Source organism: Canis lupus, chromosome 9 (assembly GCF_011100685.1).
Source record: "Canis lupus familiaris isolate Mischka breed German Shepherd chromosome 9, alternate assembly UU_Cfam_GSD_1.0, whole genome shotgun sequence".
In the NCBI taxonomy this organism is placed as follows: Eukaryota; Metazoa; Chordata; class Mammalia; order Carnivora; family Canidae; genus Canis; species Canis lupus.
The window spans coordinates 37,086,631-37,110,448 of NC_049230.1; the positions used below are offsets into that span (position 1 = coordinate 37,086,631).

Genomic DNA, 23,818 nt, shown 5'->3' on the forward strand with positions numbered 1-23,818 from the left:
CTAACTCTGGGCTCAAAGAGTGAAAAAAGGGTTTCTGAACCACTATCTTCATTTTCATAGATGAAGAAAATGAGTTCAAAGAGGTAATTTTTATGAATTCTCTGTGGTCACATTATCTAATTGGTGGCAGGTGCAAGAACAAAGTTCTCTCTAATATCAAGCAAATTTGACTCAATTTAAATTAACCCCAAGGATACCATATCCACAAAAGACTTAGAAATGGATCAATGGAAAACATGTGTTCTATTTTGAAACATTAAATAGCTAAGAAGCAAGTGGGAACTCCTCAGACTGCTGATCACACTTCAATCCATGGCTCTTCCACAAGCTATGGGCATGAGTTTTCCAACAGAAGCGCTTGCAAAAATATTCTCAGGCACTCATACCACTGACCACACAGTCTGCAATAAGAGCCATCGATTTTGGGAATAACTTGGCAACTACAAGCTGCCTTGCAAATCACTGGCTAGTTTCCTATAATGGTGTTTATATCATCATTGCTAAACTTGCAATTTCCTAATCCAACAAATGGACAGTCTGTTTCACACAGTCTCAAATTGGACAAATTTCTCAAGGTGCTGCTGTGTGGCTTTAAGAATTTAGATTTAACCCGGTCTTTCCCAACAGGAGCATTACAACAGTTTGAGGACAATTCTTGGCTATGTGAGATTATCTAGTACATTGAAGAAGGTTTAGAATCATTGGTCCTCTGTCCCTTAAATGCAAGTGTACAGTAGTAGTCCTCCCTTATCTGTGGTCTCATGTTCCAAGGTTTCCATTACCCACAGTCAACAGCCATCTGGAAGCAGATGATCCTTCTCCTAACACATCATGAGAAGGTCAATAGTAGCCTAAAGCTATGTCACAATGCCTACATCATTCACCTCACTTCATCTCATCATGTAGGCATTTTATCCTCACATCATCACAAGGGTGAGTTTAGTATATGATTTTTGAGAGAGAAAACTACATTCACATAACTTTTATTATAACATATTATTATAACTATTCTATTTTATTATTAGTTATTACTGTTAATACTTTACCATGCCTAATTTATAAATTTAAAAAAAATTTTAAGATTTTATTTATTTATGAAAGACACAGAGAGAGAGGCAGAGACATAGACAGAGAGAGAAGCAGGCTCCCTTCCAGGAGACTGATGCGGGATTTGATCCTGGAATCCTGCGATCACGCTGTGAGCCGAAGGCAAATGCTTAACTGCTGAGCCACCATGGCATCCCTATAAATTAAACTTTAACATAGGTTATGTATGTATAGGAAAAAACATAGTATATAGAGGTTCGGTACTATCTGCAGTTTCAGGCATCCACTGAGGGTCCTGGAATATATCCCCTCTAGTCCCACCAGTCACCACCCCCACACATTTACAAATGACCTTGAAGGGTTAAGATATCACCACCAGTATTAGCCTTCAGGTCAACCATTAAGTGAGCTATAAAGTTCTAAAAAATGTTTATATAAAGACTTGACCCCTTTTATCTGCCACAAAATACTGCCCTCTATTCCTCTTTTTAAAAGCCCAGAGATTAGATAAAATCCTTTGTTCATTGATTTCTGAAAACCAACTTTGTCTGAACTAGCTATATAATTAAGACACTTATTGTCAGGGAAGTAGAGTAGGAAAGTTACTGAAATGGAATCAGGGCACTTGATTCTGAATTCCAGTCTTCCAGCTATTCACCCTTAGGCAAGTTATTTCCCCTCTTTAGGCTTCAGTTCTCTCATCTACTTAAATAAAAGGCATTAGACTACATTATCTCTCTGGTTCACTGCAGGTCTAGGAATTTGTGACATAAAACATAATTAACTGGCTTAACTCTTTTCTTTTGACCTCTACATAGCTAAATGGGGGTGACCATCAACACTTACTACCCTATGTTTCAGAAGCAAGAACCCCAAAGTCCCAGGAGAGTCACATTTAGCCAGACGCAGAATGGGATTTTACTATACAGTCTATATCTTGAGTATATAAAAAGGAGCTTAATTAATGATCCATTAATAATAGAAGTACCAAGATAATAACAGCAATAGCCACTCTAACTAATGTTTATCTCTGCTAGACCTATCATCTCAAACCTGGCTGTACATTAGAATCACACGGATAGTTTAAAAGAAAAATGCCCCAGCTCCAAACCAAGCCAATTATCAAATGAATCAGAATCTCTGAAGATGAGTCTCATTTCTTAAGGCTCCATCAAGTGATTCTGATGTACAGTGAAAACCAAAAACCACTAATCCACACCCTGTAATCCAAGAAATGCGGAGCAAATGACCAAAGGTTAGTATATCACATACTAGTCGTATAATCAAACATCAATAAATAAGAATAATCTAGTGTTGCTATTTACTGACATTCTAGATTACATATAAAGAATTCTATTTCTAGAGAAAAAGGAGAGGTCTATAACAACCTTTTATTCCTGCCACAGGTTGTTATTGAGGACTGACACTGCCAGAAATAGATTATACCTTTCTGACATAGTAAAGCAGTTCAAAGAAAGATTACTATAAATTTGCGCAACCCTGCAAAAGTCTTATCAATCATTAAGATAGTTACAACATGAAAGTAATACAGAAAACAAAATTCCTCAACCTAATTCTCACTGACTAGATGTCACTAAGAGACCTAGTATGTAGAAAGAACAGGACAAAGTTGAGAGGAATATTTAGGAAAAGATACTTTGAAAACTACACTTCATGCCAAATATATCATTTCTCATTTATTCACCAAAGTTTCAAGTCCAGTGATGCAGGAAAAAGTGGAACAATCTTTTTTTTTTTTTTTTAAGATTTTATTTATTTATTCATGAGAGACAGAGAGAGAGAGAGAGAGAGAGAGAGAGAGAGAGAGAGAGGCAGAGACACAGGCAGAGGGAGAAGCAGGCTCCATGCAGGGAGCCTGATGTGGGACTGGATCCAGGGTCTCCAGGATCACACCCTGGGCTGCAGGCGGCGCTAAACCGCTGTGCCACTGGGGCTGCCCAAAGTGGAACAATCTTGGCTAAAATTATTTTTGCTCTTTCCAGAACAAAATCAATGAAACCAATAGGTCATGTTAAATAAGTAAAACATTAAATTTCTGTCTTACCTCATGTGTAAGGCCAAGCCGTCCTGTAGGCTGGAGATCCCCAAGTCAGAAAGTGTATCTGAGCCAACAGAAGCTGGTGATAGAGAGCCCTCCTTCTCCTCCAGGAGATCCAGCTTCACCAGGTTGCTAATTTCATCCTCTGAGTTATCTTCAGACACAGAACCAATTATGAATCGGGAGTGCTGGTTCAGCTCCAGAGGTTTGGCCAAGGGGGATGGTTCATCCATTATTCTTTCAAAATGAGCTCTCAAAGCTATGAAGAAAATAGTGAGAAAACCAGATTATGGATAATAATCTGTATCAGAAGATAGTCACAGATTACACCTAATATACTACAGCTGGCATGTGGAAGCAACATAGTTTGACAACTAGTTTCTTTGATTATTCTATTTCAGGGCCTCCGTTTTCTACAAGGGAAGAAAATCTAGATCATGATAACTATGCCTAAAAAATTAAATTAGCTCCCTCTTCCTCAAAGAAATCTCCTTCAAAAAACTATAAGCCATTCCCAATCTCTATCAATTTGATAACGTCCAGGAGATAATTATGAATAATGGAGAAATCTTTGCAGTAGGTGAAAGCTGCTCATAATATTGTTACTTCAGTTGTCAGTACTGAGGAGAATGAGAGAAAAGATTTGGGGAGCATTGTGGTCATTTCAAACAAGGTATTTAGAGTAAAGTGCATAACTATCACCTCCTTCCAACACTATACTGTGAGAGGCTCTGAATTTTACATAAGTTATTTTTGTATAAGTATATACACATAAAATATATGGACTGTGATACCTTAATACACACACACACACACACACACAGTCTGCTTTAAAGTAAACTCCAGATGGGTATTTTTTTTTAAGATTCTATTTATTTATTCTTGAGAGAGACAGAGAGAGGCAGAGACACAGGCAGCGGGAGAAGCAGGCTCTATGCAGGGAGCCTGATGTGGGTCTTGATCCCAGGTCTCCAGGATCATGCCCTGGGCTGAAGGCGACGCTAAACCACTGAGCCATCCAGGCTGCCCCAGATGGGTATTTTTTAATTAGAAAAAGAAATCTTTACTTGTCCTCATGAGTTTTTTCAATTACAATTGTTAAAAAATTCACCCCAAAATGTCTACTTTTGGCTCTAATGTGCTGACATTGATAGGGAGAAAATGAATCTATCAAATTCAAAATCTATAATTAAAATAAGGGAGAGGGGGATCCCTGGGTGGCGCAGCGGTTTGGCGCCTGCCTTTGGCCCAGGGCGCGATCCTGGAGACCCGGGATCAAGTCCCACGTCGGGCTCCCGGTGCATGGAGCCTGCTTCTCCCTCTGCCTATGTCTCTGCCTCTCTCTCTCTCTCTGTGACTATCATAAATAAATAAAAATTAAAAAAAAAATAAGGGAGAGGTCATCTCAATTAAGTGTAAGTTCTGTAGGTATAGGGCCTTATTAGTCAGAATTAAATATTTCCAACTACTATCAAACTAATTAACAAAGACCAGAACATAGTTCAAAGCCCACAATAACAATAAAAACCAAGGCTAAAAGAAACAATATTTATTCTGTCATTCAAAAAAATCCTATAAAAAAACTTTCAGAACTACATATCAACTCAGAATTGAACTGCTTGCAGCCTAACAATTTTAATTTGGAAAGGAATATTCCCAATCTTGATTTTGAGGTGCTCTAAGAGATGGTATATCAATAGGTAAAAAAAATTTATTGATAAATTATGTTGTAGACTACTTTGAAGTGTAAGAGTAGGTAGAGAGCAATATTCTTTGGCATAAGATAACAAAACATCAAGATTTTAAAATGTTTGGAAATCATCATTAAACATGTTAAAATGACATGTGCACCATTATTCTTGTGTGATTTGTGAATCAGAGCTTACTCATTTACAAAGACAAAATAAAATAGTATTTGTAAACGATATATCAGTGGTTCTCAAAAAGTGTAGTTTCAGAGCAGCAGCAGCAGCAGCAGCAGCAGCAGCAGCAGCAGCACTGGGGTACCTTTTAAAAGATTCTTGGGCCCTACCACAGAGCAATTAACTGTATCAGAATCTACAGGTTGGGGCCCAGTAATGTATATTTTAACAAGTCCTAAAATTTGAAAACCATTCTGCTAGAAGAATAAAACTAACAAATTGCCAGGAATGCTAAAAAAAAAAAAGTTACTTGTAGATATTTCCTAAGAGTGAGTTAGAGATTACTTAAGTTAACTTATTTTAAAAACTAGAATCAGGGGATCCCTGGGTGGCGCAGCGGTTTGGCGCCTGCCTTTGACCCAGGGCGCGATCCTGGAGACCCGGGATCGAATCCCACGTCAGGCTCCCGGTGCATGGAGCCTGCTTCTCCCTCTGCCTGTGTCTCTGCCTCTCTCTCTCTCTCTCTCTCTATCATAAATAAATAAAAATTTAAAAAAAAAAAAAAAAAAACTAGAATCAGGAGATACCTAGATGGCTCAGTTGGTTAAGTGTCTGTCTTTGGCTAAGGTCATGATCCCAGTGTCCTCAGATAAAGATCCGCATTGGGCTACCTGCTTAGTGCTCCCCCCTGCTTGTACTCTCTAGCTCTCTCTCTCTCTCGCTCGCTCTCAAATAAATAAATAAAATCTTTAAGGAAAAAAAAAAAAACTAGAATCATATAAATAGCATGCAACAGGAAAAAACTGACATCTAAATTTACTATACACGTCTCCCTTGGAATATTAGATTTCTTTAAAATGATTTTTAAATGTCTCCAAATTTTATTAAGATAGTTACTTCCAGAAATCTAAAAGAAAACCAAATCATTTAAAAAGAAAAAAAGCAGGGATCCCTGAGTGGCCCAGTGGTCTAGCACCTGCCTTCGGCCCAGGGTGTGATCCTGAAGTCCCGATGCAAGTCCCACATTGGGCTCCCTGCATGGAGCCTGCTTCTCCCTCTGCCTGTGTCTCTTCCTCTCTCTGTGTGTCTCTCATGAATAAATAAATAAAATCCTTAAAAAAGAAATTTAAAAAAAAGAAAGAAAAAAAGGAAGAAAGGAAAAAGTGAGAAAAGGAGAAAGTAAGGGAAGGAAGGAAAGTTCTAACAGATTGACCCCTTTGAAGAACATCAAAAGATACAGCAACAAAAAAGACTACTTCATATTTTAGAGCAGTAAATAATCAAGTTTTAAAAAATAATGAGACCCTCTCCCCCTGCAAAATTCCAAATTCCATCTCAACACAGAAAACACAGGCTGCCTTCTTCACAGGAGAAATAAATAAGGCACTTGGGGGCATGTTCTAGTTTATAGTCTGACCAAAATTAAATGACTACACAAAAAAATAAAATTCATGAGAAAAGAGCCCTTCTCTGATTCCATGGGAGAAGGAAAAGAAATGGATCAATAAATGAGAGGCTTCTTAAGGTCAACTTCAAATTCTTCTTTCCTGGCTAAGAAGAACATGAAGGCAGCCTCCCCTGAAGTGTTGCAAAGATTGGAAGCAGCTCAGTTGTCAGCAGTTAAAGAGCCTATCTACCAACCAGCAATTCTACTGAATGGCATCCCCAGGCACAAGCCCACAAACCACCAGAAAAGAGAGGTCATGTATGGAAAATCACTGAGTAGCTGTCCAGAAATTCTAGAAGCTACTTTTCAGCCTGTCCCATTTCCATTGATTCTAGTCCTGTATTAAAGAGAAGGAGGGGGTAGGGGCTGGAATACTATCATTGTCAGACCATCCACTTCAGGTTATCCCCTATATCTGCCTGTGTTCTTTTGTAAAAGGCAACTTTTACCATAAAAGTCTATGGTTTAATATTTTAGCACATGAACATAAAATTTTCATCATACTGTAAACATAAAAGAACATTATTTGTAACTGACCTCTTATAATTCTCACTGTCTGAGCAGATATCCACCTCCAAAAAGAACTAAAGAGAGAAAGAGAGATTTGAAGCATTTTTTTTACGAAATCCAATTTTAGCAATTTCTGTTTTGCTCAGCAAAATACGAAATTATAATACTCAAAGTATCAATTTTCTTTTTTTCAAAAGTATCAATTTTCTTATCAAATTTATTATTTAACTTGAAGCATAAGGTTCAGCTGTTTATTATTTGTTCTAATCTATAAATCAAAAGCATTACACATTCAAAGATTTTATTTCTCATCAGAGTATTAAATAATCCAAGCTTACCATTTCACAAGGTGCCTTTTCCAACTTTATACTTCAGTGAACATATTCCAACCCTATGATATCCAGCATTTCATCAAAAAAGCAGTGGGGAGAAGAGAACCACTAGAACCCCTACAATTCAGTTAGACTCCGATTATATCTCCAAATGGTTATACCCACACACAAGGCTGGAAGCCAGGAAGGGGACAGATTTTGCATTAAATTAAGTCCCTAAAACTCTAAGGGATCAAGGAGTCTCTCATTGTTTTCCAAATCCTAGGTTTCCTTCCATGCTCAACAATTTATATGTATGTAGGGTAAAAATTCTCAACTTTGATTATGTATAACAATCACCTATGGAGAGGGATCCCTGGGTGGCTCAGCGGTTTAGCTCCTGCCTTTGCCCCGGGGCATGATCCTGGAGTCCCGGGATCAAGTCCCATGTCCTTGCAGGGAGCCTGCTTCTCCCTCTGCCTGTGTCTCTGCCTCTCTCTCTGTGTCTCTCATGAATAAATAAAATCTTAAAAAAAAAAAAAAAAAAAAAAAAAAAAACCCACAATCACCTATGGAGCTATTTATTTATTTAAATTAAAAAAAAATTTTAGTATACCTGACACACAATATTATTATTAGTTTCAGGACTATGGAGCTTTTTTAGGGGGTCGGGTGGGTGGGAATCAGGCAGTTTTTATTTATGATGGCAACTAGAAGACTCCACTCAGGAGCATGGGCGAGATAAGGACTGAGCCCATGCCTTCTGCTTCTCCTCGTAATTCCTGGGGGGCAAATTCCTTTTTTTTTTTTTTTTTTTAAGATTTTATTTATCTATTCACGAAAGACACAGAGAGAGAGAGAGGCAGAGACACAGGCAGAGGGAGAAGCAGGCTCCATAGGAAGCCCAATGTAGGACTCAATCCTGGGATTCTGGGATCACACCCTGAGCCAAAGGCAGATGCCCAACCGCTGAGCCACCCAGGTATCCCCTGGGGGCAAATTCCTGCTGCAGTTTCTTCCACAAGCCTTTATTCATTTCCTTAAACTCTTCCAAAGTAGCTATAGACAGGCCAGTAAGGCTCATGTCTCTGAGGTGAGGGTACTTGTGTTTGTAATGGTTTGACCCGGGATCAAGTCCCACTTCAGGCTCCCTACATGGAGCCTGCTTCTCCCTCTGCCTCTGTCTCTTTCTGTCTCTCATGAATATAAATAAAATCTTAAAAAAAAAAAAAAATGGCAATAGGGTGGCTCAAAGTGGAGGCCAGCCACCCCTGGCATTTCCTTAAGCTATGTGAGGAATAGCCAGTGGAGGAGACCAAATGGGATGCAAGTAGCACAGGCCTTTCTGGAGGGAGAACACAGACTGCCAAGCCTGAGGCCTATGATCAAATGCAGGGATCACGCCCTGGGCCGAAGGCAGCGCTAAACCGCTGAGCCACCCAGGATGCCCCCTATTGTCATTTTTTAAAACATGTATGTCTAAATCCCCAGATCTACTGAATCAGAATCACAGCTGGAGACCCAGAGATCTGAATATCAAGTTTCACTGTTGGCTGACACTGACAAATATCCAGGGTGGAGAAAAAATCCAGAACTTCTAAGAGAAGACCTCAAATAACAAATGACAGGATTGGGGCAGTGCTGCGGAAGCTGGATTTACCCAATTATGTAGTCTAAACTAGCATTATTCCCTACAATTGTGGTAGGGAAGAGGCTGTGAGAAGAGGAAGAAAAGGGAAGTGGTTTGAATCAGTTGCAACCAAAGGTGCCGTGGAGGTGGAGTCAAAACCTAGGACTCAAGATCAAATTCTGACTCTGCCAAATATTGGCAGTGCAAACATGAACAAGTCACTTAACATCTCTGAGCCTCGTCATCTGCAAAAATAAAAGGGTCATATATTACCTCGGGGGATTGCTGTGAAGACTGACAACAAATGAAAAGTATTCTGTAAGCTATATACTAGACCACTGTTTATGGGTTACCACCATGAAGAATACTACGAAATAAATTTAGAGAGTTACAACCAACAATTTAAAAATGAAGGGGCGGGCAGCCCAGGTGGCTCAGCGGTTTTGCGCCACCTTCAGCCCAGGGCATGATCCTGGAGACCTGGGATCGAGTCCCACGTCAGGCTCCCTGCATGGAGCCTGCTTCTCCCTCTGCCTGTGTCTCTGCCTCTCTCTCTCTCTCTCTGTGTCTCTCATGAATAAATAAATAAAATCTTTAAAAACAAAAACAATAAATAAATTAATTAATTAAAATAAAATAAAATAAAATAAAATAAAATAAAATAAAATAAAATAAAATAAAATAAAAATGAAGTGGTGCCTGGCTGGTACAGTCAGTAGAGCATTCCACTCTTGATGTTGGGGTCATGAGTTTAAGCCCCACCTTGAGCATAGCTTATTAAAAAAAAAAAAAAAAAGTCATTAAAAATGAAATAGAACAGAAAATGTTAAGAGTATACCACACTTCATGAGAATGAATACTGTTCTGTGAATTTTTGTACCAGTTAAACATACTTCAAAAAAGTCTTGAGTCACAATTAATCCTGTCTTGCCTCCTCCACTTTATACTCTCACTAGAGAGCAACACAGTAATTTAATATATAAACCAACGGTTCTTAAACTTCCTTAGGTCAAGACACTATTAGGAATCTGATAAAGGGGCAGCCCGGATGGCTCAACGGTTTATGCCGCCTTCAGCCCAGGGCCTGATCCTGGAGACCTGGGATTGAGTCCCACGTCAGGCTCCCTGCGTGGAGCCTGCTTCTCCCTCTGCCTGTGTCTCTGCCTCTCTCGATCTGTGTGTCTCTCATGAATAAGTAAATAAAATCTTTAAAAAGAAAAAAGGAATCTTATAAAAGCTATGGACTTTCTTGACAAAAATTCACCTTCACCCAAAATTCTGCTCACATACAAGTTTAGGACTCCCAAAGCCTTGCCAGGAATCAGGTTAAGATCCTCTTCTCTAAAAAGAAAAAAAACAATGCAAGTGACTTCTGAGGAAGGCTCATATTGTTGCTCTCTTACCAACTCCAAAAGAAGGCCTCCCCCCAGATAGAGTGGTAGTATATTGTTTATCCAAAGAAAAATCTTCTTCTGGACGCCTGGGTGGCTCAGCGGTTGAGCATCTGCCTTTGGCTCAGGGAGGGATCCCATGGTCCCGGGATTGAATACCCCATCGGGCTCCCTGCATAGAGCCTGCTTCTCCCTCTGTCTCTTGTCTCTGCCTCTCTGTGTGCATGTTTCTCATGAATAAATAAATATGAATAAATAAATAAAATCTTTAAAAATATTTCTTCATTAGACCAAATTGTTGGCATTGTCAAATTCTCTCCTATTAAAAAAAAGTGTTAAAATGTTCTTGAACTTTTATTTGGAAACCCTTCAAAATATTTGCAGAAGGCTCCCAAACTATACTCTATGTGCCTGAAAATGGGATAAAGCTAGTTATAGCTAATTCACTTATTTAAAAGTCAGCCTTGGGCAGCCCTGGTGGCCTAGCGGTTTAGCGCCGCCTTCGCCTGAGACATGATCCTGGAGACCCAGGATCAAGTCCCACGTCAGGCTCCCTGCATGGAGCCTGCTTCTCCCTCTGCCTGTGTCTCTGCCTCTCCCTCTCTCTCTCTGTGTCTGTCATGAATAAACAAAATCTTTTAAAAAATAAAAAATAAAAAAATAAAAGTCAGTCTGCATTTCACCCAGGGATATTTCTCTAAAACAGAACAGATTTTACCAAACTTACTTAGGATGTTTCCCTTGAACTCAAGTGACAGTATTTCCCAAGTGATTCTAATGAAGAAGCAGCAATTCGTTTTCTTAGTCACTGATAAAAGTAACCACACATCGTTGCCTTTTAAGTGATAGTAACTTCATTTAAATTTCTTCAAAAGAAATCATCAATTATGACTTTTTCATTTTTGTCATTTTACTGACGAACTTTTAAATGGATTTTAGTATTAATTTAGTATCCATGAGAGAGTTAGGTTTTTTTTTGTTGTTGTTTTTTAATTTTTTAAAAAACAAGTACTTGTGTCCCAAATAGTGAGATGGAATAAAAATGATTTGGTCCCTGGCTAAGATGCTATAGATACATAAAGAAACATAAATTTATAGTAGTATAATAATTGCTAGATGTAGAAACACAAAAAAGAAAAGTACTTTATCCAGACTTGGAGGTAGTACTGGTGAGGAAAGGGATCAAGGAGTTCCCGGAGTGAGAAGACATTAACAATGAAAAACCAGTATATAAACAAGGACCAAGAGCAAGAAGCATTCCATGTAGAAGAAGCCACAGAGTAAACACTCAGGCTATAGAATACAATGATTTATGAGAAATATGAGACCTGAATGGCTTCAAGAGTTTGAGGTAATTTCCTTCAAGACCCAGCTGGAGACTTGTTATGTTGTTTTTGTTTTTGTTTTGTAAAACAAGACTATACTTCTTTAGGGTACAGTAGTCAGAAAACATAACATTGCGTAATTGTCTATTCTATTCCTCATTTCTCAGTCCAGGGATATAGAATATTTTTCAAGGATAAAGCTGGTGAAAGCTTCTGCATCTTCCAAGAAATATTTAAAGAAGCCTTGCCAGGGACACCTGGGTGGCTCGGTGGTTAGGTGTCTACCTTTGGCTCACGGCGTGATCCTGGAGTTCAGGGATCGAGCCCCACATCGGGCTCCCTGCATGGAGTCTGCTTCTCCCTCTGCCTGTGTCTCTGCCTCTCTCTCTGTGTCTCTCATCAATCAATAAATAAAATCTTTAAAAATATAAATAAAGAAGCCTTGCCAAACTTCTGGATAAAGACAATGGGTTGAACACATATCTATTTTTTTATTAAAAGATTTTATTTAGGGGATTCCTGAGTGGCTCAGCAGTTTGGCGCCTGCCTTCGGCCCAGGGCGTGATCCTGGAGTCCCGGGATCGAGTCCCGCATCGGGCTCCCTGTGAGGAGCCTGCTTCTCCCTCTGCCCGTGTCTCTGCCTGTGTGTGTGTGTGTGTGTGTGTGTGTGTGTGTGTGTCTCATGAATAAATAAACAAAATCTAATAAATAAAATAAATAAATATTGATTTTATCTATTGGGATGCCTGGGTGGCCCAGTGGTTGAGCGCCTGCCTTTCTGGTGTCTCATGAATGAATGAGTGAATGAATGAATAAATAAATAAATAAAATCTTTTTAAAAAAATTTATATATTTATTCATGAGAAACAGAGAGAGAGAGGCAGAGACATAGGCAGAGGGAGAAGCAGGCTCCCTGCAGGAAGCCTCACGCGGGACTTGATCCCAGGACCTCGGGATCCCGACCTGAGCCAAAGGCAGGCGCTCAACCACTGAGCCACCCAGGTGCTCTGAACACGTATCCATTTTGCTTCTGCCTAAAATCCTACTGAAAAAACAAAAGTAAAGGAATTTTTTTTAAAGATATAACCCACAAAAGACCCTCATCTCCCCCACCCCCACAAAAGAAAGTCAGGGGAGACAACAGCAAGGTAATTTTCTTAGAAAGCAGGTAGAAACATGATAAACGACTACCCAAATCTGGGAAACCGAATCATAAGCCATCTGTGGTAAACTCAGAATCAATATACTTTATACCAAAGAATCTTCAAAATGTTCAGAACATGGAAGTGAATGATGGAGATAAAGACGATCTGGTTGAAATTCTATTTCAGAGGCTTCAGATCCTTGATTTTCTTCCCAACTAGTTAACCCAGGTGCCTGCTGCTCTAATGTCCTGATAAAAGACTGGAGATTTATTCTCTGGAGAGGGTTAAACATGAGGTTTCTAGACTGGGGGATACCAGAAACAGTAAAGAGGATAATACCATGTTGAAAATGGAAAAATTAAGTAAGCATATTGAGTAATAGCTCCCAGCCTTCTTTCCCCAATTTTCACCAACCAGGAGAGAAATTAGAAGATCCTTCTTTGCAGAATCTAACTAGACCAAGGGAAAAAACTTCAAATGGTAACACTGGAGTTTGCTAACTAAGATGCCCCACCAGATCACCCTAACTTCTTTGTAGGTCAACCAGCCTCATTCATATTCTCATAACCTTGAATTAGCTTTTCAATTGCCCCCTGTTAAAATTAAGGAGACAATTAAAAGTTACTAGATGTCTGAGTAAAACCTCCAACATGAAAGAAAGGGAAAAAATGCAACTAGATAAAGAGATTACATGGAAACAGAAAATGTTAAAAATCGGGGGGTGGTAGGGCAGGTGACATGACTTTATATGTAGAAATGTTTTTTGCAGAAACAGAAAAGCCTGTCCTAAAATTCATATGGAATCCCAAGGACCCCCAGATAGCCAGAGAAATCTTGAAAAGAACATAACTGGAAGACTCATGCTTCCTGATTTTAAAACTTACCACAAAGCTGCAGTATTGGTATAAAGACAGATATACAGAACAGGGAAACAGAACAGAGAGCCCAAAAAGAATGGGATCTTGCCATTTGCAATAACAGGATGAACCTCGAGGGTATAACACTAAGTAAAATAAAGTCAGAGAAAGACAAATACCATATGATTCCATTCATATGCAGAATTTAAGAAACATAGCAAATGAATTTTAAAAAGAGACAAATAGGGGCTCCTGGATAGCTCAGTCAGTTGAGCATCTGACTCTTAGTTTCAGCTCAGGTCCTGAAATCAAGCCCACATAAGGCTCTGGGCTTGGCACAGAGTCCTCTCGATGATTCTCTCCCTCTACTCTTCCCCCCACTCATGCTTGCTTGTTCATAACTCTAAAAATAAATGAATAAATCTTTTTTTAATAAGAGACAAATAATAAAACAGATTCTCAACCACAGACAACAAGCTGGTGGTTGTCAGAGGGGAGGTGGGAGGGTGTAAGAATGAAGTAGGTTGAAGGGGATTAAGAGTACACTTGTGATGAGCACTAAGTAATGCTTAGAATTGAATTATATACCTAAACTAATATAACATTTTATGTTAATTATACTTCAATTAAAAAAACAGAGCCCAGAAATAAACCCTCTTGTATATGGTCAAATGATATTTGACAAGGGTGCTAAGACCACTTAATGAAGAAAGGACAGCTTTTTCAAAAAATGGTGCTAGGAAAACGGGATCTCCACATACAAAGTTGGACTCTTCCCTAACACCACATTAAAAAGTTAACTAAAAATGCGTCAAGTCTTTAAGTATAAAACCTAAACTAATAAAACTCTTAGAAGAAACATAGGACAAAAGGTTTGTAACATTGGATTTGGAAAATTTTTTCTTGGATATGACACCAAGAGCTACCTTAACAATAGAAAAAATAGACAAATTGGACTTCTTGAAAATTAAGAAAACTGCACTTCAAAAGACCCTATCAATAGAGTAAAAATGCAACCCAAAGAATGGGAGAAAATACTTGCAAATCATGTATCTGTTAAGAGATTAATATCCAGGGCAGCCCTGGTGGCGCAGCGGTTTAGCGCCGCCTGCAGCCCTGGGTGTGATCCTGGAGACCCAGGATCGAGTCCCACATCGGGCTTCCTGCATGGAGCCTGCTTCTCCCTCTGCCTGTGTCTCTGCCTCTCTCACACTCTCTCTGAATGAATAAATAAATAAATCTTTAAAAAAAAAAAAAAAGAGATTAATATCCAGAATACATAAAAAACTGTTAAAACTCAATAAGAACCAACCCAATTCAAAAATGGGCAAGGATGGGACGCCTGGGTGGTTCAGCAGTGAAGCGTCTGCCTTTGGCCCAGGACCTGATCCTGGAGTCCCAGGATCAAGTCCCACGTCGGGCTCTCTGCACAGAGCCTGCTTCTCCCTCTGCCTGTGTCTCTGCCTCTTTCTGTGTCTCTCATTAATAAATAAACAAAAATCTTTAAAAAAAAAATGGGCAAAGGACTTAAAATGAAATTTCTCCGGGACACCTGGGTGGCTTAGTGATTGAGCATCTGCCTTTGGATCAGGGCATGATCCCAGAGTCCTGGGATCGAGTCCCACTTCGGGCTTCCTGCATGGAGCCTGCTTCTCCCTCTGCCTATGTCTCTGCCCCATCCCCCAAAAAAATTTCTCCAAAGAAGATGTATGAGTGGCTAATAAGCAGATCAATATACTCAACATCACTAATCATTAGGGAGATGCAAATCAAAATAATAAGATACCAACCCATACCAACCAGGATGGCTACATCAAAACAAAAACAAAAACAAAAACAGAAAACAAAAACAAAACAGAAAACAAGCGTTGGCATGGATGTGGAGAAACTGGAACCCTTGGGCACTATCAGTGGGAATGTAACCTGGTATAGCCCCTGAAGAAAAGAGTAATGGTGGTTCCTTAAAAAATTAAAAATAGAATTACCATATAATCCAACGATTCCACTTTTGGATATATACCCAAAAAAAATGAATACAGGCTCTCAAAGATATATTTTTACATCCATGTTCTTAGCAGCATTATTCACAATAGCTTATACATGGGAAAAGCTCAGTGGGATGACGGATGAATGGATAAGCAAAATGTGGCATACGCATACAGCTAAATGTTATTCAGCCTTAAAAAAGGAAGGAAATTCTGCAATATGCTCCAATATGAATGAACCTTGAGGACATTATGCTACGTGAAATAAGTCAGTGACAAAAAAGACAAATGCTATATGATTCTACTTACATGAGGTACTTAGTCAAATCATATAAACCAGAAGTACAATGGTGTTTGGCAGGGGTTATGGGGAGCTGAGAATGGAGAACCATTGTTTAGTAGGTATAGAAGTTCAGTTTCACAAGATGAAAAAAGTTTTGGGGATGGGTGGTACTAATGGGTATGCATGGTTATAAATGTACTTAATATTGAACTGTATGCCTTTAAATGGTCAAGATGGTATATTTTATATGTATTTTACCACAAGAAAAATGGAAAAAAAAATACCTCACAGATTACATATTAATTACTATAAAAGGGGATACTTATATACTACTATATTAAAGGGGGATACTTACAATGGTGATCACCTTAAGTGTTTAAATATCACCATTACTAGGACAAACTAACATTAGTTGCCCCCTGACGTGATGCAGTTAAAAAACAGAGTCAAGGGATCCCTGGGTGGCTCAGCGGTTTAGCTCCTGCCTTCGGCCCAGGATGTGATCTTGGGAGTCCCAGGATTGAGTCCCACATGGGGCTCCCCGCATGGAGCCTGCTTCTCCCTCTGCCTGTGTCTCTGCCTCTCTCTATCTCTCATGAATAAATAAATAAAATATTAAAAAAAAAAACAGTCAAACACTCATCTTCTATAGTAAGACATCAATAACAAATGCCTAAAAATGAATAATCGAGAGGTAGTAAGATAATGTTATGTAGAGACAAAAGGATATAGTAATATGTCAGCTAAAATTAATGAAAGGGGGAAGGAGTGACGGAATGCTGTTTTATTGTAATACACTTTGTAAAACAATAGGACTTTTTAAACTATGTGCATGTATAACTTTGATGAAAATAAAAAAGTAAAAAGTTCATCCTATGTTAAGACAGGAAAGGTGGGGCAGCCCCGGTGGCGCAGTGGTTTAGTGCCGCCTGCAGCCCAGGGCATGATCCTGGAGACCCTGGATCGAGTCCCATGTCAGGCTCTCTGCGTGGAGTCTGCTTCTCCCTCTGCCTGTATTTCTGCCTCTGTGTGTGTGTGTGTGTGTGTCTCTATGAATAAATAAATAAAATCTTTAAAAAAAAAAAAAAAAGAGACAGGAAAGGTGAAGAATGGTGTGTAAAGTATGCATAATTTATATTAAATAATCAGCAGAGGGGAGACAGAAGAGATGAGCATGTTTGTACATGAATAAAATATCTGATAATTACTAAGAAATTAACAACTTTATATTTAAATCAGTATGTCAGATAATGATTAAGAAATTAAGAACACTTGCCTCTGGTGACAACTGAGTGGCTACAAGACAAGGTTGGAAGGAGACTGTCTTTGTGTTTAAAATTTTGAACTATGTGAATGTATCAGCAACTAAGGATTTTAAATAAGTTTAATACAATACTTTAGGGCAGCCTGGGTGGCTCAGCAGTTTGGCGCCTGCCTTTGGCCCAGGGCGTGATCCTGGAGACCCGGTATCAAGTCCCACGTCGGGCTCTCTGCACAGAGCCTGCTTCTCCCTCTGCCTGTGTCTCTGCCTCTTTCTGTGTCCCTCATTAATAAATAAATAAAAATCTTTAAAAAAAAAAATAAGATAAAACTTTACTAAAGTCTATACCACTCTGATATCTTATTTCATAACTGCCTGAGCATTTAAGTAGACAAGAGATATGTCATTCACTTATTTATTAGTATGTGTTACTGTATAGTTAACTATGAGTTACCTCCTCAAAGAAGCTGAGAAAAGTTATTATTTCTTCTGATTGTTTTAGATCTACCACCTCCAATACACACCCAATACTGCACAATGCTGTGTAAACACTAGGCCTTTGCAGGCTGAGTGTTCTGTAGGAATTCAAATGAACATTGGGAGTTACAAAACTAGGAGACACAGCCACATGTTTATTTCAAATATTATACCCTAGACATTTGGAGGCCTCCAGGTAAAAAGTAATTTTGTGAATTCAAAAAGCTCTGGGGTTATGAATCAATTTATCCTCATAATCTTATTTCACAGAACAGCATTCAGAAAAAGGGGGAGCCATAATTGAAGTATGTCAGCAGCCTTCCAGAGTCTCAAAGAACAATTTCTTTCTTGAAGAAATATTGCTAGGGTGCTTTATTTTTGCCCCCCTCTCCCCCAAGCCTCCTGGATGTATTAAGGCATGGCACTTTACGTTACCTGGCAAAGACGGAGAAATTTACAGGTTAAAACAGATTTCTAATTCTTTTGGGATTACATCATCTTCTTTTTCTCCAATTTATTTATTTATTTATTTATTTATTTATTTATTTATTTATTTATTTATCTGAGAGAGAGAGAGAGAGAGAACATGCACAAGCATAGTGGAGAGCAGCAGAGGGAGAGGGAACAGCAGACCCCTTGCTGAGCAGGGAGTCCAACACAGGGCTACATCCCAAAACTATGAGATCATGACTGAGCCGAAGGCAGACACTTAACTGAAGGGGCCATCCAGGCACCCAGGAATTACAGCATCTTATTTGGTTTTAGGGAAATAGTTTTAAGTTGAAAAAAATGAATAACTCTGAAAAATTAGTTGCCCTGTGATTTATTAGGTCAGATGATGAACTGCCTATAATTGGGGAGTTTTCAACAGGAGTATCAGATAAAATATTGTCATAATGAGTGGAAAACTGGACTAGAAAATTCCTAAGGTAGGTGCGCCTGGATGGCTCGGTTGGTTAAGCATCTAACTCTTGATCTCAGCTCAAGTCTCAGGGTAATGAGTTCAATCCCCATGTTGGCCTCCATACGGGGCATGGAGCATACTTAATTTTAAATATTTTTATTTATTTATTCATGAGAGACAGAGAGAAAGCGTGAGAGAGAGGCAGAGGGAGAAGCAGGCTCCATACAGGGAGCCCGACATGAGACTTGATCCTGGGACTCTAGGATCAGGCCTGAGCCAAAGGCAGGCACTAAACCGCTGACCCACCCAGGCATCCCTGAAGCATACTTTAAAAAAAAAAAAAAATCTAAGGTACATCCTAACAGTTATACACTCTATTAAGTTCTTAGACTTTATGAGATGGAATCAAAGGGAAATTATATGGTTTATTTTGTCAGGGCCACAAGTATCACTAAAAGCACAAAATATAAACAACTCAGTGTCAATTTACATGACTAAGGACAGATTTGAAAGCTGTCTACAAAAACAGAAAGTAATTTTTAGGAACTTCATTAGCAAGTGTACACTCTATTTCTATCATAGGAGATAATCAAATATTTGTAAATGAAACCTTGTATTTTCCTGAAAACAGTTCTCCAAAACTAAGTCTGCTTTTCAAATTTAACTTCATGAATTCACTCAGAATTTTCAAACTTACATATTATCATTTAAAGGTGAAAATTGGGGATCCCTGGGTGGCTCAGCGGTTTAGCGCCTGCCTTTGGCCCAGGGTGCGATGCTGGAGTCCCGGGATCGAGTCCCATGTCGGACTCCCAGCATGGAGCCTGCTTCTCCCTCTGCCTGTGTCTCTGCCTCTTTCTCTATGTCTATCATAAATAAATAAACAAATCTTTAAAAATAAATAAATAAATAAATAAAATAAAAGGTGAAAATTATGTATACAAGTTATTCTGTCTGGGATGTAATTTATAACCAGTACTGCCAGGCAATTTCAATTCCTAATGTCATATGGTGGTAAACACTACTTTGGTTCCTTCTATAAAGAAGGGTGAGATTGGCAGGCTGAAAGGATGGAATGATCCTAAGTCCCAAATAATATCATTGGGAGGCAAAATCAACTGGGACCACAAACCTTTGGGTGAGGCACTTAACATCTTGTTGCTGAAGGCACCTTTCCCTTTCTTCCTTAAACATCCGGAGATTAGATGGCTTTATGGTAGCTTTAATAACAAATTGATAAGAGAACTGTATCCTCAGAGTATATATAATCTAAGACTGATTGGTTGAACTCATAAGAACTTATGTACTATCAGTCAGATCCATATCCCTTGTGTTCAGGCAATGTCCTTATGAAACTATTTGTCATAGTTTCTTACCTATTCAATATCATTTTCATATAGTCTATTAAATTGAAGTAGTGAATACTAAATTATAGAATTAATGGAACAAAAAACTAGTTAAGCAATAATCTGTTAAAGTGTAAGATCAATGTAGACTTCCTTTAAAAATGTTAGTCACCTCAATAGGTACAGAAATTTTTTTAAAGATTTATTTATTTGGGCGCCTGGGTGGTTCAGCCGCAAGCATCTGCCTTTAGCTTAAGTCATAATCCCAGGGTCCTAGGATGGAGCCCTATTATGGGGATCTCTGCTCAGCAGGAAGTGGGCTTCTCCCCTTCCCTCTGGATGCCATTCCCCCTGCTTACACTCTCACTCCCTTACTGTCAAATAAATAAATAAAATCTAAAAAATAAAAATATATTTGCATTTAAAAAAAATTTATTTAAGAGAGAAAGAGAAAGAGAGAGAGAGCACGCACACACAAGGGCAGGAACGAGGGAAGGAGCAGAGAAAATCCTCAAGCGGGGAGTCCCCACTGAACATGGAGCCTGAAATAGGGCTTAATCCCAGAACCCTGAGATCATGACCTGAGCTGAAATCAAGAGTCAGATACTTAACCTGAGCCACTCAGGTGCCCCAGTATAGAAATTTTTTTTAAGAGTTTGTAAAGGTACTTGATGCATAGTTACTATCATTCTTAACCTTTAAGATTGTGTTAGATTTTTTTTCTAAATTGTTAAAAAGAAAAAAAAAAAAAAATAAAAAAATAAAAAATAAAAAAAAAATAAAAAAAAATAAATTGTTAAAAAGACTCTTCCAATTAGAAATACTAAATTCCAGGGGCGCCTGGGTGGCTCAGTCCATTAAGCGTCAGACTCTTGATCTCACCTCAGGTCTGGATCTCAGAGTCATGAGTTCAAGCCCCATGTTGCGGTCCACACTCAGTAGGGAATCTGTTTGGGATTCTCCCTCTTCCTCTGACCCCACACCCCCACCTCCATGCATGTGTTTTTTTCTCTCTCACTCAAATAAATAAATAAAATATTTTTAAAAATAATCAATGTCTAATTCTAATAATTTTTATTTTACTTCTTTCTTCAATGAAGACTATTAGAATATTAACTATCAGGGATGCCTGGGTGGCTCAGCGGTTGAGCATCTGCCCTTGGCTCAGGGCATGATCCCAGAGTCCCAGGATCAAGTCCCACATCGGGTTCCCTGCATGGAGCTTGCTTCTCCCTCTGCCTATATCACTGTGTCTCTTATGAATAAATAAGTAAAATCTTAAAAAAAAAAAAGAATATTAGCTATCAAAGAAAAATTTTTTTCAAGAAAGAAAAACACTAGCCCCAGACCTGTTAAACCAGTCTGTGTGACAGGTTAAAAAAATTTTCCTAGTCATTGATTGAAAAGGAAAAAGAATGTTACATAGTGATCTACACCTGAACCTGTTCACAGCATTTAAGAGAGGTATCAGATCACAGAGTTCTGCAGCTGGCTTTCACAATGCCAGTTCTTTGACATAACTTAGTCAATTATCTGAACTGTAAATTCATTAATACAAATGTCACCATTTCCCCACTTTCCCTACGATTTTAAAACAACTAAATCTTATGTTTGATGTATTTCTGCTATGTCTGCACTGGTAATTCAAAACAAAACTTTTGGGATGCCTGGATGGCTCCGGCCGTGGAACATGTGACTCTTGGTCTCCAGGTTGTGGGTTCAAATTCCACAGTGGATGTAGAGATTACTGAAAAAAAAACATTTAAAAACAAAACTTCTGCAACACAAGTAAACAGAGGCAAATTTGTAAATTAATACTATGCCTTTGATAACTTTCATAGGATGCTTCACTATGTTTGTTAATTACTCTTGGATTCACAATAGTCCTCCTGTAATTAGAAAAGAGGAAACTGAGACAAGAAGTTGGAAGAGACTTGCTACTTTGTAGCAAGTAGGCACCCACCTAAACACTGCAGATGCTGTCCTACTCTATTGGTCTACAATACTTTTTTTTTTTTTTTTTAACAATACTTTCCTTAAAAGTGCCTGTCAGCACAGATATATAATAGAAGCAAGCATGCTTCTCAATCTGCACTCTGCACTTTGGGTTGAAAAAAAAAAAAAAAATGAATGAAAAGAGATTCAAGGGGACAAACATTTGAGACTGAAGACCAAGTCATTAGGTTTATTCCACACACTGGGAAATTACAGAAACACTGCTTAAATAGATAAAATCAGGGTGTCCTCAGGTCTTTTGATTTCCATCTTAAACTTCAAACAAAAAACATCTGAAGTTAAAGTATTTCCCCAACCTGAGTAGTTATATTTTTATATGCTTCTATAAAACCCACAAGGCCTACAGAAGTCCCCGATAATGACAGCTGATTCCAAGTGTCCACTAGTGTTTACTTCTCCGTCTTCAAACCCAAAATAATGCTGGCATTGACCCAGGCAGAACCTTTACGCACATTTCCCCTTGAAATCACTAGCTTCACATCCACTTTCCTACGTTCTATCTCCAATAGCTTCCCTTGATCAGTATAGCAAACGGCAAGGAGAGTAAAAACAGACATGTACATTTACTACGTCCCTCACAGAAAATATAATAAAATCCAGAGGCAGGAACTGGCAAGGGACAACTCGCCTGGCCCTGGCTCCCACAACACAAAGACACAGCAAGAGCAACAGAAGCCAGGGCGCTTGCACCCCACACCTCACTCCGCGAGGGGAAGACGACTTTCAATGCAGCTGGACCTAATCCTCAACATCCCTCGCCCACGTGGGTCTTCTCCCTCTCCCGGGCGCCGGGTCGGACCGGAGAGAGGTCTGGAAGGAATCAGCCCAAGCCGAGGCTAGGGAGAGGGATGGTGGCGAGCTCCAGGCAGACACCCCAGCCCCTCCTTGGAGGCCCTGGGCTGTACGACTCCCAGTTCCGGGGTCTGAACTCCCAGCTCCCACCCCGAGACCCCAGTCCCCTCCGCTATCCCAGGAGGGGGAACTCAAGGGCCCAGGACTGCAGAGCGGACTGGGCTGCCCCGCACGGGTCCGGACGGGAGTGAGCCCGGGCCGCGTGCGGGCGGAAGATGGGAGGCGCCCCCCCACCCCGCTGCCGCTGCCCTCCCCGGGCCCCAGCCTCTCCAGATCCCGGATCACAGGCTCTGGGGCGGCCCTCACCTCACCTCAGGGCGGAGGCGTCCGGGGTCCGGCGGCGCCGGGAAGCCCCCGAGCAGAGGCGGTTCTAGGCGGGAGGAGACGCCGGCAGCTCCGGCGATGGCTGACAGGCGCGCAGCACCAGGCCGGCCGGGCACACGGGGGAGGGGCGGGGCCTCACGGGAGGCGGCCCCGGCCCCGCCCCCGCCCCGCCCCGCCCCTGCCTCCCACCTCAGCGAGCGAGCTCCATGAGGTGACTACGTCGGGGTTACTCCGGGACGTTCACCTCCGACCCCGCTCGCGGCTGCGGCGCAGTCTGGCCGGCCTCGAGGAGAGGCGCGGGCCCCGGGGCCGGCCGACAGCCAATGAGAGGGCGGCACGGGGCGGGGCGACGTGAGGCGATGCGGATGGTCCGAGCGCCGCTCTGCCATTCGGGGCCCAGCGGCGAGAGGGCGGGCGGGACCCGGGCGGTCGCGGCGCCCCCGGCTCGGCCTTCGCCGCCCCCTCTGCCGGGGGCGGGGACGGAGCCAGCCGGCCTTTTCCCCCACCTCGCGGAGAGGGAGATGAGGGAAATGGCCCCACATGCACCTCCCAGGAGAGAGAGAGGCGCCCGGGCTGCAGAAAGTGAGGGGCCGGCGGGCTTGCAGCACAGGAAGGGAGTCCAGAACCAAAGAGGACTGACCCGTGTAGGCCTCGAAGGACCCTATCGTTTTTATTCCTATCCCCCTGAAGAGATAGATATTGCATCCTTAAACGCCAAGAATCACACAGGCTGGTTTCCAAGTTAGTACAGGCTAACTAACTCCTGCTCCGGAACAACACAACCAG

At 40.5% G+C, this 23,818-nt stretch overlaps 2 protein-coding genes across 8 annotated transcripts in view; one reads left to right on the forward strand and one right to left on the reverse strand.

The window, feature by feature from the left end:
- The window catches only part of ACACA (acetyl-CoA carboxylase alpha), a 283,891-nt gene that overhangs the window by 216,321 nt on the left and 43,752 nt on the right, over positions 1-23,818 (reverse strand). For 4 of the 7 annotated variants that reach the window (XM_038548036.1, XM_038548037.1, XM_038548038.1 and 1 more), the window contains 2 exons: positions 6,953-6,999; positions 3,113-3,365 (listed from right to left, as the gene is read on the reverse strand). In XM_038548036.1, the coding sequence (XP_038403964.1) occupies positions 3,113-3,365; positions 6,953-6,999 (300 nt within the window). Of the gene's footprint in view, positions 1-3,112; positions 3,366-6,952; positions 7,000-23,019; positions 23,165-23,818 lie in introns of those variants that run through there. The other 3 variants (XM_038548040.1, XM_038548042.1, XM_038548041.1) reach the window with 3 other exon arrangements.
- C9H17orf78 (chromosome 9 C17orf78 homolog) overlaps positions 796-23,818 on the forward strand; it is a 49,064-nt gene continuing 26,041 nt past the window's right edge. The window contains 1 exon segment of the mRNA XM_038548044.1: positions 796-933. Within this exon segment, the coding sequence (XP_038403972.1) occupies positions 810-933 (124 nt within the window). The 5' untranslated portion in view covers positions 796-809.